The sequence below is a fragment of the Mugil cephalus genome, chromosome 10 (assembly GCF_022458985.1).
Source record: "Mugil cephalus isolate CIBA_MC_2020 chromosome 10, CIBA_Mcephalus_1.1, whole genome shotgun sequence".
Taxonomy (NCBI): Eukaryota; Metazoa; Chordata; class Actinopteri; order Mugiliformes; family Mugilidae; genus Mugil; species Mugil cephalus.
In genome coordinates this window covers 18,563,848-18,579,257 of record NC_061779.1, presented here as the reverse complement: position 1 = coordinate 18,579,257, position 15,410 = coordinate 18,563,848, and the positions used below count along the sequence as shown (strand labels likewise).

General features: G+C 42.6%; 1 protein-coding gene across 16 annotated transcripts in view; it reads right to left on the bottom strand.

Moving 5' to 3' along the window:
* Positions 1–236: 236 nt before the first annotated feature.
* The window catches only part of LOC125014609 (neuronal cell adhesion molecule-like), a 70,109-nt gene continuing 54,935 nt past the window's right edge, over positions 237–15,410 (bottom strand). For 5 of the 16 annotated variants that reach the window (XM_047595833.1, XM_047595838.1, XM_047595835.1 and 2 more), the window contains 18 exons: positions 14,924–15,071; positions 14,711–14,835; positions 14,412–14,423; positions 13,525–13,626; positions 12,378–12,575; positions 11,411–11,481; positions 10,998–11,223; positions 10,724–10,839; positions 10,451–10,640; positions 9,941–10,063; positions 9,379–9,555; positions 8,327–8,362; positions 7,810–7,869; positions 7,446–7,562; positions 5,891–6,052; positions 5,133–5,264; positions 4,911–4,989; positions 237–2,264 (listed from right to left, as the gene is read on the bottom strand). In XM_047595833.1, coding sequence (XP_047451789.1) covers positions 2,018–2,264; positions 4,911–4,989; positions 5,133–5,264; positions 5,891–6,052; positions 7,446–7,562; positions 7,810–7,869; positions 8,327–8,362; positions 9,379–9,555; positions 9,941–10,063; positions 10,451–10,640; positions 10,724–10,839; positions 10,998–11,223; positions 11,411–11,481; positions 12,378–12,575; positions 13,525–13,626; positions 14,412–14,423; positions 14,711–14,835; positions 14,924–15,071 — 2,321 coding nt within the window. In that variant the 3' untranslated portion in view covers positions 237–2,017. The remainder of the gene's footprint in view (positions 2,265–4,910; positions 4,990–5,132; positions 5,265–5,890; positions 6,053–7,445; positions 7,563–7,809; positions 7,870–8,326; positions 8,363–9,378; positions 9,556–9,940; positions 10,064–10,450; positions 10,641–10,723; positions 10,840–10,997; positions 11,224–11,410; positions 11,482–12,377; positions 12,576–13,524; positions 13,627–14,411; positions 14,424–14,710; positions 14,836–14,923; positions 15,072–15,410) is intronic. The other 11 variants (XM_047595836.1, XM_047595839.1, XM_047595843.1 and 8 more) reach the window with 8 other exon arrangements.

The window sequence follows — 15,410 nt, the reverse complement described above, 5'->3', positions numbered from 1 at the left end:
ATAGTAGTGCTGCTGTAATTGCATTCACTTCTCCTTTCTCAGTCGCAGAATTGGCTGCAGTGGAACATACAGATGGGGCAAGCCACCTTTATTGTGTGGCTTCGCTGTCAGCTGGTGAATCATTTATGGCTACGTCATGTACAACAGGACTTAACATGCATGGACTGAGTAAGTGTTTTTATGGATCACTGAGTCTAAATCCACTCAATCACTCATCTCAAGAAAGGGCAACGACACTGGAAACTTAAAGCAGATATTTATTTATTCATTCATTATATTTCCTTTAGCTTGAATATCATACTTGCACTAAAAGGAAGAAAAAAAAACTTAAATAGAGACAAAGAAAGCATCTGTTAGTACAAATTCTTAAATACAAAACCATTTGCAATACCGTCAGAAAAGAGCATCGACATGGCAGTGCACTGGGGCTGCGCAGAACAATTACAAACCAGAGTAATAGAATTCTATGCATCGGAATATCATTGTTGTACAATGCCGAAGTTATTTAACTCGCCGTCAAGCAAATCTGCAAACAATCAAATTTAAATGCAGTTTTCTGTCCAGTTAGTCACAATAAAATGTACAATGTGCACGGCAAGAAAAAAACAAAAGAATGTGTATATTTATATATATATTTTCTCTACAAGTAGTCTCTATTTAATACAGTCCTATCAACAAGTTAAGCCATATCATGCACAATATTGGCGCTTAAGCTGCTTGTCCCTGTACAATTGATTAAGGTATTTACAAATTCAACAAATATTCTACATGTCTTTAAAAAAAAAAAAAAAAACTTGATGCAAGTTAAGAGAAAAGAAACCTTGATCCCATCCAAAGGCCCTCAAGTGTAGTTAGTACAAGGGAACAACTTTTATCTAATAGGAACTCCATTATGTACCGCCTCCACACACGCACACGCACACCCAGACGCACACTCACAAAAACTCACCCAAACATTAATACACTGCAGGAATACTGTCAGGTACTGAACACAACGGCTGCCGATTTTATGCATCAGAAGAAGTGAGTTTTAACAGTGTTTTAATCTCATTCAATGTGGCCATGTTTAACTTCTTGAAGGAATCAAAGTCAGTGTCTCAAGGCAACGGGAGTTGTCTTTTTTTTTTAAAAAAAAAAGAAAAGAAAAGAAAGAAAACATGTCAAGAATATATGAATTATTCACCAGTCGGCAGGGTCCTCTTCTCAAACTTATCCATCCTGGGATGCAATCTACAACTGCCGCAATTATTGAACGCGGGAAAGAGACTTCACGACTGTTTTGAGGAAAAGGCACTACCTACTGAAGAGGGGGACTGAACCAAGCTACCACACCCTCGGCACGCCACACTGACCTTCAGACCGAGTTCTATAAGTGGAGGTCACATGCAGGGCAAAGATCGTGAGGTCATGGGACATGCATGGCAGCGTTTCCCCCCTCCGCCTCCACAGGTGAGTCTACCGCAGTGGACGAGAGTGTGTCAGTGCAAGCTGCGTGCACCCTTCCCAAATTCTGGTTTCCTGAACGTTCGCCTCATACATACTGTATATATATAAATAGCTGCGGTGCATGATTTGCTTTGTTGATCCTGAATGCTTCATGAAATATAATACATTCATTTAATGCATGAGTGTATTACTTTATCACAGATTTCGGTACAAGCTTCTGTGTTGGAAAGATACATGGAGTAATAGTTGGATACTATTTAAACATAAACGAAGCAGATAGTATAATAACCATTAACATAAACAAGTATAGTTCAGACAAGCACTGCATAGTCCATATGAGATTCCTGGTAAGAATGCAACAAATCTAAGAGTTAATTAATAGGGTTTTAGATGAAAGTTATGGTTGAGCTGCATCCTTCCCATATGCTGCGTAGGGTATAATTAGCTATCGGTTTCCATTTCATGTGCGGATATGGGGATGGATGTGTGATCATAAAGCCATGCGGTGTTGCGACAGCCCTCTGAGGAAGTGGGGATCGAGCAGTCAGTGCGGCGCCTCGCGACCGCTTGGCTACACGAAAGAGTTCAAGGAGTTCATTGCATTTATAGGGGACGGGGCCTCCGAGCTCTCGTGGCCCCCAGCAGTGTCCCTGCTGGTACTCTTTCCGCTATACTGGCCGATAAAGGAGCCGTCCTCGTTGAACTGTCCATCTCCTCCTTCCCCGTAGTCAACTAAACTGTCGTCACTGTCGTCTCGCTTAACTGTCCCATTAGATGGCGTGCGGCTCCCTTTTAACGGTTTATGGTCCTCATTGTCACTGAAGGAGAAAATAACATGCAGGTGTTACAGGTGAGATGACGTGACAGATGCAACAAGGAGATTAGTGATCACTTTTTTAGACGGAGCACCGAGCTGCCAATTCCTGCTTTTGCCACAACCTACTGTTTGGAGTTTGGTAGGTGATGGCAAAGGCGTGACGTTAGTATGTAGCAGTGGACGTTTTAGCCCGCTGCGCAAGAATTACATTTGAATTTGATTCACTCCATGTCTAAAAAAATAGTAGCAGCTGCGTGAATGATAAGTTGGTTTCCATCAGGCAACAGGGGAATAAAGCTCAAGCAATCATACCCTGTTCAAATTCCCCCCGAAACCAAATATGAAGTGGCAAATGTGTTGTTTTGACAAAAGCATTTCGCCCCAAGGCAGAGGTTGTGATGGAGAAACAGAAATTCCAACGCAATGATGTGGATAAAACTTGAAAAGCAAGGTTTCAGCCAAAACATCCCCCGAAGCAAGCATGATAATCACAGATTAGCAAAATGCATGAAGAGTCTGCAAAGAAAGTTTTCTTTGGATACCAGATACTCCACACACACACACACACACGAGTTGAACATCAATGAGATATGATCACAAAGCCACCATAATGCTGAAACGCTATTCAATTTAAATATAATAATCAGTGTGCAAAGGCAATTAAAGGAAAGGACAAGCACAGTAAAGCTACAGACTGATGATTTGTCGGAGCCCAGCACATGATGACGGCTTTATGACCAAATGTTAAACTCGATGACAGCCATGAAACCCAGTGAGCGTTTTTTTTTTCCTTTCTCCACAATGACTGAATTAACCTTTTATTACATGCTAGACTTACAGCACGATGACCCCCACCCGCTCCACACACCATCACCGCCCTTACCTTTCCTGAGACCTACAACCTGCGATCGGATGACAGGACATCCAGCTGAGATCCCACACAAACAGTCACTCCTAGACATTACCGCAGTCTGCACACACTTTCAGAAGGTTGTATATCTCTGTTTTACACTTTGATGGGCAAATGTGCCACGAAGTAAAGTTTGAACCTTAAGTATGCTCTCCTGCAGTCACACAAGAAAAGCTCTTTTGAGTTAAGTCTTTATTGACATACCGTTAGGTTCCAGCTGAGCGTGACGAAGCAGCATGGATATAAAGAATACTCTCACAAAGGCACTATAATATTTATACACTTTGCCTTGTGATCTGACTACTGTGTTATCTGAGTCGATGTCCACTGGAGAGGTCCTCTTGAGAATAAATACTGGTGGTGCTCTGCATTTAATTTTTTATCGTCAACAAGACCAGAGGTCTGATACAGCCACACTGCTGCTCTGCACAGACTGTTCATTCATTACAATGAATCTGAGCAATGTTTTTTTCTTTTTTAACCAAAACCACTGCAATTACAAGAAGACGCCTTGTCTGAATTTTAAACTGTAAATTGTGGAGTCTAACATGGAGCTGGACATAAAGCATTCATATTGGCATTTAAGCAATTTGTGGTCGGAACAAAAATGCAGGACAACACCAGTCGTATCCTTGAAGAATTATAATTAGTAATGAAAGGCTGGCCTGTTAGAAACAGCATTTACCAGCTCTGTCACGATGACTGCTTCCTCAAACATGCTGATAAGCTCCGACTGGATCCAAATGCATCTTTATACCGTTCATCTATATATAAACAATGATTCCATTCAACACGTTATTGCCTGCAGCAAAATCTCATACAGTATGTCACATTTTAAAACCATGCACATCACATGTTTTATATGTTTTTATATATCGATATATATATCTATCACAGCATAAAATCCATAGAACAGATTTATGTATACATAATACAAAAAGTAATATAAAATATAAAAGCAAGACCATCTTATAAAATGACTTGAAAAAGAAAAAACAGTATTCCAAAATGCTAGCTATACAGAATTAAAGTGCTTCATTCTTCTTTATTCTGCGTGCGATTGGAGAAGCAGCCTTGAAAGAGGATGCTAACGAGCATAGCTGGGTAACTGCTGTAATTTGGCAGGAATGATTGTTTCAGTGGTTTTCAGTCCCATCAAGGGTTATGTATGTAAGTAGCAATCCACCAGGCAAAGTGTTAATACTATATATACTGGACAAACAATGCACATGAATAGCTTATTAGTTGGGATGGGATTCAATACTTGGAGTCAGTTTGGGATACGTTGCTAATGAATGTAGCTTATCTTATTTTTTATTTTTTTTCCTGACAGTCTCATCTGTAGTGTTTAAAACATCCAAAACCCCTAAATCCTCCTAAACCTGAAGAATCCTGCTTCTCAAATGACACCACAATGTCATATCAAGCTTACACAATAGAGTCCAACACAAGTAGCATCCAGGACGTCCCGGACTTCCCCCGAAAAAAATAAAATTAAAAACATCTTGTGCTTCACCGACGTGGAAGTTCGTATTGGGGCACTTCCTCTTGTTACTTTGTGTTATTGGCGATTGTGGTTCATTTATTGGTCAGCCGTAAGGGTTGAGAAGAGGGACGGAGAACAGAGCTCCAGCCCAGCCAGAGAGAGCAGATCTGGGCAGAAAGCGGGCACGGGGGCAAGGGCTGATGGGTAATATGGGCTCTGGGGGCTCCAGAGGCCTGGGCACTTTGTCTCACCTGTATTCCCCAAAAGGACAGTCATCGTCTTTCATGGGCTGGAACTCTGGGTCTGTGTGTGCATCCTCCTTCTCTTTGACTGGTGAGACAGAGGAAGCAATTTAGATAAACTGCCTCATGAAGTCGAACAACAATTGTCGACGGTGTAATCTTAAAATGCAGCTAAATACAACTGATAACATTTAAGTGCGGGTGCATGTTAGTGTTTGTGCTACTACTCACCAGGGTATTTCCCTCCTTTATTTCTCTGGATGAAGCAAATAATGAGAAGGATCAGGATGAGCAGAGCAATGGCACACATGAGGCCAATGAACCATCCCTGAGTGGCGATGTCCACCTGCCTGCTCGCCACAGCTGGCCACAGGAGAAGAGGAAGACTTTAGATTTGTGACTGGACTCTTTTCTCATCTTTTTCCCCAGTGACGAGCATAAATAGAGACAATAATCTAAAATAAACCAGGGTTACACTGTTGCACTGTACCTATGGGTTAAAAATATCAGTTTGAGGGTGGATCGTGTTTGCACATTGTTACTGGAAAGCTGAGCTTTTATGTTAGACGAGTCAGAAATCTCCTGGGTAATACTAATGGCGACTTGAACCCATATTAGTAGCAGTGCACAGATATCACAACTACACGCACACAAACACAAAGACAATCACAATCACACACAAACAGGTTCACTGTGGGTAACATTAGGTTGGACATCAAAGCACTATACACGTGACGGATTTCTATATTAGACTATCTTGGAATTCACAAATCTACGGCACAAGACTGACATCAGCTATGCAGAAATGAAACGACACGATCATGCACGCTGCAATAGCGCTACGGTGCCCTGACCACAACACGTCAGTGAAATCCACGGGCATATTTACACAACAGCACAAACCACTACACATTCTACAACACGGCACAGTGCAAGGCCGGGGGCTCGAACGCGTCGAGACGGAGGCGGCCGTCCAAGAACTGCCTCACCTGGGACCTTGACCACCAGCTCCTTGGAGCAGTGGAGCGGCTGGTCGCGGTGCCCCTTGGCCACCAAACGCACCTTATAGGACAGGCCCCCCTTTAAGCCTTTCAGCATAACGTTCTGAGAGCCGTTCACGGGCTCTTTCTGCCACTCCTCTTCACCATCACCTGCGGGAGGGACGTTCACGAAGAGAGGCACGTTTGAGGGATCGAACACAAGCTGAAATGGGCTGTGGTGATCATGATACTATGGGAACTAACAAAAAAAAACATCTACTGGGATGGCATTTTACTTCAGGCAATAGTTAATATTCATGGAGTTCTAAAAATCCATTAAGTTGATGAATGAAATAATATAGCGGCCCTGGAAGCTCGATGCGCTGCAACTTCGGCACATGCAAATTGAGAAAAGCTTTCAACAATATGACTCTATATGAATCAACGAATGAGAAAGCGTAGCTCAGTACTGCACTGCGTACAGTCTCTTCCCCAGAGGACACTGGACATGTGGGTAAAAAACAGCGGCCGTTAAGGGAGCTACTGAAACATTTAATTACACCGCAAATATTAATTGATCAAACGATCCATAAATTCTTCAGACCTCTAGATGGTGCTGTTGAGTTTGTTAGTGGCAAGGTCAACAGAGGTGGCGCAGTTGTATTTGAACAAAGCTAAAATGGACAAGACTGTAAAAGAAACAGTTTGGCTTGCCAGGGGCATACAACATTTACTTTACATGTCAGGTTTTTGGTCATCTGGCTATTCCCATTCATGACGAAAATGCCATGAAACTTAATTCACTTTGAACTGTTGTATCTCTAGTGATCATTTAACTTTTCGTCCAGCCGACGCTTGACTTTGGACTTTGTCCAAATTCCTTCTAAACTAACTAGCACTAGCTCAAAGCCAAGAACATCCTCAGAGATATAGCGGTATAGCTGGAGACTCTTGTCTTCTAAAAGCGTCGTCAAATTGGCGAATGATGTCTTCTCTCTTTTGTCTATCTGCACGCGTTTTCATCAAGCGCAGAACACCGAGCACTCAGGGCCACCGTACACTCACAAGCGGTAATGAGCTGAATGGGAAACATGTTGTTCCTGATGATTTCAAACAACATTTTCTAAATTACCGTTATTACTGTCATCTATTATTATGATACTGCCTAATTGAATCCATTAAACAGTAGGTGTGAGAGAGCCATACTACAGTGTCTCCTCCTCTCTGCAGGTGATAAAAACAATTGGGAACACTTCAGACAAATTCAGCTGGAATAGCAAGAATGGTGGGTTTTTTTTGTTAGTTTTTTATTACATTTGTCTACATAAGTTTCATCCCGACTGTCAAGGGAAATGCAGGCAGCTCTCGTCAATAACGCACTGAACAATTAGCAGTGCAATCACAGTGAGGTTTGTTTATCACATCTGGGTCTATGTTGGCAGGAGCCAGCGTCTGCACGACTGCCAATATTTCTATTCACCTGCACAAGCCAATGCTGAAGTAGGAGTCTCTTGCCACCCATGCACGTAACTAACAGACATATTTGGTGTGTTGTTTTGCTTACTGTTTTCCACTATGTATTCTACATAAAAGTTTTTCTCCGGGCCCTCGTACTCCCAACTGATCAGGGCCCCGTCTTCTTCGACCGAGTAACTAACGTTTCCGAAAGGACTCTCAGGCTCTGAGCACACAAGGGAAAAGGCAATCGTCAAGAGTCGTCTCACAGAGAACAATCAAATAACTGGAAAATGCTTTAATCACTGTCCCATTACATGCTCTTAGCGTCACTGAATCTAGACCTTCACAGCCTTGAAACAAAAGCAACTGCGACTTGGGACACTAGCGCCAGCGAAACAAAAGAATTGCACAAAACTCATTATGTAACTAATCAGGCATGTGGTTCGCCAAGTTCACAACAGAATCTGTACCCTTGTGGGATGGACGGCGTGGAGGAGACGGCGCAATGGGATGAGAGGTTTGGGTGTTCCCTGCAGACAACATGAAGAGGGGTGAAGACGGCAACGCACACACAAGACCGCACGCGGACACTCTCCACAGGCAGACATCACAGACACTGGAGTCATTATGCACAGAGCGCGCAGTTCATTGGCATGCCCAGCAAACGCTCGCCATGCAGCGGGGAAGCATCGCCAGCAGCCGCCGTGGAAGAGGTAAGAAGAGGGGTGAAGGCGCCAAAGGCACGGTTAAAGGCAAATAAAGGAATAAATAAAAAGCAGCCAAGCACTTGAAAAAGGGCTCATCTACTTTTATCACATTGCATTAGAAAGGCTCATGTCACACAGCGTCTTTATCTACGAAGCTTTGAACTCTCCCCAGCTTTGAACCGCGCCAAGCGTCTTGGTTGGGTTGAAGTGTGTGACAGAGGTGGAGGATGAGGAGGCCATGCTAGCTGCGGCTGTATCTGTAAAACGGGCCTCTAGATACCTAGATACGCATCTACGTCAGCCTGTGATATTAGAGCTTGTAGAGAGAGAAACAGGACACAGAAACAACAGGACAGGAGTCATCATGGAGCGGCCCCCACCGCTCCGAACATGTGCCACCGTGTATCGGTGAGACATTTATGTGTTCATGTTTCGTAACGTTAAAATGAATAACATAATCATATAATCTGTTTGAGAGGCAGGAACCACCTTGAGTATGGACTTAAGCTGAAAAATTCATGTATCTCATGCAATGCAAAAGAAAACGCTATGAAATATTGTGCAGTATACAGGACACTTAACACTTCACAAACACAAGGCACATAACAGAAGGGCTGAGGATAATGACTATTTTCACAAGTGGGGTTACTTTTTGGTGAAGAGTTGGTATGATCGATAAACATCTTCAAATTGCTGGTTTGCTGAGACAACTAGTCAATAAACTGGTGACTTGGTGTCACTGTATTGCTGACTTCATCAGGGAGGTGTTGGAAGTTGTTTTTGGTTTCCTTAGCTTACTTATAGATCATCAGAAATACGGTAAATATATCACTTTTGGGTGTGTAGTCTCTTATTTCAAGTAAAAAATTCACCAATGCATGCTTTTGATTGTGATTGTGTCTATTGATTGTGACTGTGTCTATTTTTAGCTACTTATGCCTTTTTAAATTGGCCCTTAGGGACAAATAAAGTGATCTGAATTCAACTGAATTATTTACGAATCATTAAGTTCAACTGTTTTGCAGTAAATTGAGGCTTTCATGACATGCAACATCTTTTACACTGGCAAGCATCATATTTATGGAACAGTTTAAACAGGATCAAAAGGGGCTGGACTCTATAAAGGATAGCTCGTCATTTGGTATTTGATATGTGGTGAGAGTCTGATTACCAGTTAATCTTAATGTGAACTAAACATACATGTAACATGTCATTTTCACTGGAATCAAACAGAAACAACTGACTTTAATCAGCTTAAACATTCGTCCATTCTTCCAGTGGAAGAAACGCAGGGAGGTAAGTTTTACTTCTCGCCTGTATTTTATGACTTACCTTCATCCATGATGGTGACAGCTTCCTGAGAAATGGCTGGGCCTGGTCCAGTGAGTGTTTTCGCATTCAAATAAAACTTGTAGCGTGTGCTGTACTTGAGGTTGGTCAAAGTGACTGAGGTCTCATTGGCAGCCAGGGCCAGCTCCTCCGCTGGGCCCAGTTCATAGGAGTTATTGACTACAGGGGGTGAAGGATGGGCGACAAGGCGGATGATGGGTGGAAGTTGGGAGGTAAGTTGAATAGAGATATAAGGAGAAGGAGGAGGAGGAGGGGGTTGGAGATGGAGTGTAAGTGATGAAAAAAGTGGAAATGGGAGCATTTTGGAGCAGGGGTTCAGAAATAGAGGGCGGGAGTGACCAAAGAGTTGATTGGTTAATTTGTGTTGTTGTAATTTAGGCAAAATAAAATGTTCTAAATTTTATTTATCTATATTGAATAATCTGAACAGAATGACGGTACAGGACATGAAAAACAATGACATACAAACTACAGCTACATGAAGGAAGGTGACATTCACTAAGAAAACGTACAAAACCTCAGCAGTTTAAAACAAAAGCCTCACCTGGCTGATACTTGAGGGTGTAGCCAGTGATGTGTCCATTGTGCTCATGAGGAGGAGTCCACTCAAGGGTCAGGGAGTCCAGGTTAGTATCTGTGACCGTCAGAGATGTAGGAAGCCCCGGGACTGAAGAGAGACATAAATCTTCATAAATCAAACTGGTTCAACAATCTAAAGCTGCAGAAGAGGAGTGACTGACAGGTTTTTTAAGGTTTCAGGGTCTTTGAGCCTCAAGCAGAAATGAATACCCCCACTCTAGTCAGAAACCTGTTTGATTATTCTCTTTTCATTAGGATGTTTGACCTTCACCGTGCAGAATGATGCACATGTTTTCACATTCATCTGCTCCATGTGTATCTGAGCCTACCATTAATGAAGGACGATTTTAGAGTCATTACGATGAATTGTTCCTAATATTTAGGACAAGTCTTTTTCATAGTGTCTTTTTCTACTTTAGGATAGGATTACGAGGAGCACCGATCAGCGGCTACGGGCGTGTCCTCCTTCTCTTACCTCCCTCGGGCGTCTTAAACTGCTGGTCTTTGCTCGCGGGACCCTCTCCCTTGCCGTTACAGACCCTGACGTGGAACGAGTAGTGACTGAAGGGGTGCAGGCCAGGCAGCATGCCGTGGGTGTGGTTCCCGCTGAAGCTCAGGATGACGGGGTTGTGCTTGTGGAGGTTGTGGTTCCTCCAGTAATACACCTGCAGGACACATTTAACATGTTAAATGTTGGTTAGTGTCACTGTTGTAGGCGCTGCACCGCATGCCTCCGATCACGCCGTACCTTATATCCTTTGAGGTGTCCTCGTATTAAATGAGGGGGCACGGGATCCCAGTGTACCTCTGCCAGAGAGCTGTTTAACGCGATGCCCTGCACGTTTTCCGGAGCCGCTATTGGCACTGTGCAACAGGAGAGGAACACAACACAACAACAGCTGAAGGCAAAGAGGAAGCATACTGAGTAACTGTTGTAGTGTGGTGAGTTGTAGTGTATCCCCTCAGGCTCTCACACACGATCGCTGTCTGAGGAGTTTAAAAAGACAAAAGGTCTAACTCACGGTCCTCCCCCGAGTAGCCGTGGACAACAGCGGGCTCGGGTCCCTCTCCAAAGTCGTTCACAGCCTGAACTTTTAGCTCGTATTGGGAAAACGTGGGCGTTCCAGACACAACAAACTTGGAGATGTTGGCCACTGTTGCGTCGTTCCAACTACTGCCCACCACCTTCTGCCTCCACATCACTTTATAGCGCAGCCCCGGACCGTTGGACTGGAGGCCAGACAGAGGCTGGAGAAGAGAAAGTTTCAACTCATTTAAAAAAAAATACATGATGATAAATAATGATATAATGACATGACAATAAATATAGTGGAAAAAGTGGCATATACTGTATATATATCTTATAAATTACAGAATCTTGCTTCAAGGCGATGTTTCTGTGGTTACAATGGTTAGCCTTGTGCTACTTTATTACCTTCCAGGAGATCACGAGATTGTCGTGCTGTGTTCCAAACCCATGCACGCCCGTCGGGTTCTCGTCTGGAGCTGGAACACATATTAGAGACTAAATGAACATACGGGACCCTTTTCACAGCAGCCATTTTGAGTAAACACAGGTGTAATAAATCAAATTAATTATGCTCCCATTCTAGTTTTAGTATGCCACAGAGAGCCAGCATGCTCAATATCAGGGTCCTAACCAGACTAAATGGAACATGGCCATAATTAATGTTATCACTTACACCTGTGTTTACCCTGTCTGTCCTCGAATGGTGTCGTGTTTGCCATCTTTATAAGTAAACTAGCTCATGGGCAGCGTTTTCTTGTGGTTTTCACAACCTTGCAGCTGGATGTTTTCAATTTTTATACATATATCTGAGCAAAATGTTGACGTTCCCAACACCCTCATATGTGATTACGCCTTTGTCAAGTTATTCAGCTGTTAGCTTGCTAACTCTACGCTAACACGTCTAACTCTCAGTGACTGTAATGGTTCTTAGTCACTCGTGACTGAAGTTTCCACTTGAAGCATTTGCAAGCATTTTGTGTTCACAACTTCCACTGTCGTAACCAAGACCATTTGAAGGCAGCACCTGATCTGAAATGTCAGAATAGCTGCCGCGAAACGCATCCATTATAAAACTCAGATCAACAACACTGATCCATTATGATTAAGGAGAAAACACTTATATTTAACTTGCCGTAAACATAAAAATCCCTGTTAAAGCAGATGGTTTTTTCAACGCACAAAAAAATAGAATAAAGGTAAATCCTTTCAGAACATATTTTAACATAGCAAGGACAAACTGCTATATGTAAAGCCACTGAAACCAAAGTGGCACAATCAAAGAAACATTGAATATTTACGCATTACATAATGGACTGATGTAGAATTATTTTATATCTGAAACTCCACACGAGGCATCCAGACGACTCCGTACCTGCAGGCTCTGTCTTGTACATCCTGGAGGCTAAGCTGGGGCGACTGAACCCCACAGCGTTAAGAGCCAGGACTCTGAAGGTGTAGTGAGCGTAGGGCGACAGTTTGAGGTGAGCTGTCGTCTTGGTTCCAGGCACCTCTGTAAGGTTATGCCAGTGACCTTGATGATGCAGCGAGTCTTCATACTGGATCAGAAATTCTGTCATAAAAAAAAAAGATAATGTGTAAATTATCTGACGGCATATTTGTAAAATTACTGTAATCTTTTTATTATTATTGTTTTTATTTTTATATATACTGTTGTAAAAAGTACAGTAGATGTCTTTATTTCGGTCATTATTCAAATCTGTCTCCAGTGAATAATTAAGACTGGGATGTCTACATGATAGTGACCCAGTTATAAAGTGTTTGTGTTTTGTGATATCTGTTCGGGACTTCCTTAAATTTTGCCCGTCAAATATCCCCTCATCATATACTTATATATAATAACAAAAATCAAAATGGATACTGTAACTATCCAAGTCCAAAAGTCAAACAATAAAATCTATTCAGAAAACACATAAACCAAACCTGAAACCAAACTTGTTTCAAAACAAGAATGAAATTAAAATGTAACCTCGTGAATAAAAACTATAATAACTACAACAAAATGATTATATCTGGTTGACTTAATCTAGATCACCTTTTAGGAGAGCCAGCTAAAGGTCAAATACTGTATATAGAAATTTACTTAAACTCATTTGCCAAAACATTAGGTACACTAGTGAAAACGAATGCATTCTAGGACACTGCATTAGGTCATCAGTCTCATGACTGTTATAATGCTCAGTTTATGTGGAAACGGCATCAGAAAGGTGGTAATTCAGCTGTATGGGGTTACCAAAATGACAGAAACACAATACAATTGAGAAGCATTACAGCATCCAAAATGGAATCACAGTTGTATCAACATCTCTGTTATTTTAAGCAAATGCTGAATATTATAGGATGTAGTGCAGGACTGTTATATTAGGATGCATTTGCTTTCACTAGTGAACCTGATTACTAGTGCAAGCGTATTATAATGTCCCAAACAGGTAAGGTAAGGCGCTTGTACAGATAAAACCTTCATAGAACGTCAGGAAGACAACACACACACACACACATACTCTGAATAGGGCTGTTATGCTCATCTCCAGGGATCCAAGTGAGCTGAACACTCCTCTTTTTCTGGTCTGTCAGTTCTAGGTCAGTTGGGGGCTCAGGACGCTCTGGGAGAAACACAGCAGAGGCAGCAACATCAACACATCCGCCCGGGATTACATTCACACTCACTTCGTTTTGGTGTTACACGATATGAAGGGTTCATGCCAGAACAAGATGAAGCAAAAACAAATTACCACGGCCCGGTTAATTCTTTACTGAAACACTAGACTCATCATTAAGGCCAAAGTTTATCACACGTTTCAGCTACACCTTTATTTCGTTACATGTTGCATCTAATATTGTTATTTGGCATATGATAAACATGCAGGCGTTGCATCATGCATATGAAACAACTGATGTTCATCTTGGGGATCTTCCATAATCACTCTGCATGAAATCGAGTCTAAATTGATGCTCATGTTTTGGAATGTGAGGATAAAGTGAAAAGCATGCTTGGAATAAACAAGCGATGAGGAAGCGGTGCGTATGAAGATATCACAAGTGGTGCAATGAGGTGACGTGCGCTTTACAAATAATCTTAACATTCAGGTGCGAGTGGAAACGTCTCCCCGCTTTGCCTAAATGTTTGCACCAGTGGTTCAATGCATTCAAACATGAATAAAATTAAAACAATAACAAACGGTACAGGAGAAAAAAAAAAACACCTTGCAGACACTAAACATCAAAATGAAAAGAGAAGCGGCACCACGACAACGCCCTCTGAATGTCAAAAACAAAAAAGCATTTTCAGGCCACAACATGCTGCATTTAACGGAGACATCCAACAAGCGACAACAAGAGCCCGCGTCCGCAGGGCACATCTGGGTTCTCGTGTGAGCTGCAGGTTTACCGTGGAAAACAGCTGGCGGTGGCGTGCCAGGTAGGAGGGCAGGAGTGAGACAGGGAGATTAGTGGTCGTTCAGCCATAAGAAAACAGAGGTCACCTGACTCAGTAAGAAGGCCACAATCAAATATTCATAGTGCTGACACAAGAGCTAACTGAATCTGCCCCGACGCTCAAGTAAACTCGCAGGCAATTAACCTTGAGGAGCTGTGTACGTGTCGGACAAAGTAGAGAGGGAGTGGGGCGACACTGGTGAGTCTGTTCCACAAGTCAGTGACACCGAGCTTCTGCAAAGCGTTACATACCGACAACAGTGAGGGTGGCGCTGGCTGAATCATGGTCCAGAGTGGTGTTCATGATGCATTTGTACTCCCCCTCATCACTCTCAGTCACATCAGTGATGGTGAGGCTGTCGGAGCCCACAGTGAACCTGTACAAAATATTCAGACAATATATTCATATTGTACGACGACAGCGAGCACAGCGGACGATGTCAGCGAACGTAAAACAGCTATAACCTCTCGTCGTCTGGCAGCTCCCCGTCGTCTTTGAGCCAGGTCATGGTGGGGGTGAGCGAGGGGTCGTGATTCACCGTGCACTCGAATACCACAGACGTGCCCCTCTGGACCCTCCTGTACTCTGGCTGCTTCAGGATCCGGGTGGGCTCTGGTGGGAGAGGGAGGGGGGAAAAGATCAGGTACGGAAAAAAAGAAGGAGATCGAAGCGTGTGAAAAATGGCTCGACTTGAAAGGTTTCATCATAAAATGTAAAAAAAAAAAAAAACATGCATTGATGCTTGAATAGAGAAAAACAAAACAAACAGGAAGCACTTAAGACATTTGCCAGATCATTGAATGACAAGTCTGAATCACAAGATGTGCTGACGAAAAGTCTGATGCTCAGTCAAAACCTCCAAGGCTTCCATATGATAAAAGGTTACATTATAATGTATAGGATGCCTAAGCATCGCACAAATGATATTTTCAAACTTTTACATATGACTTG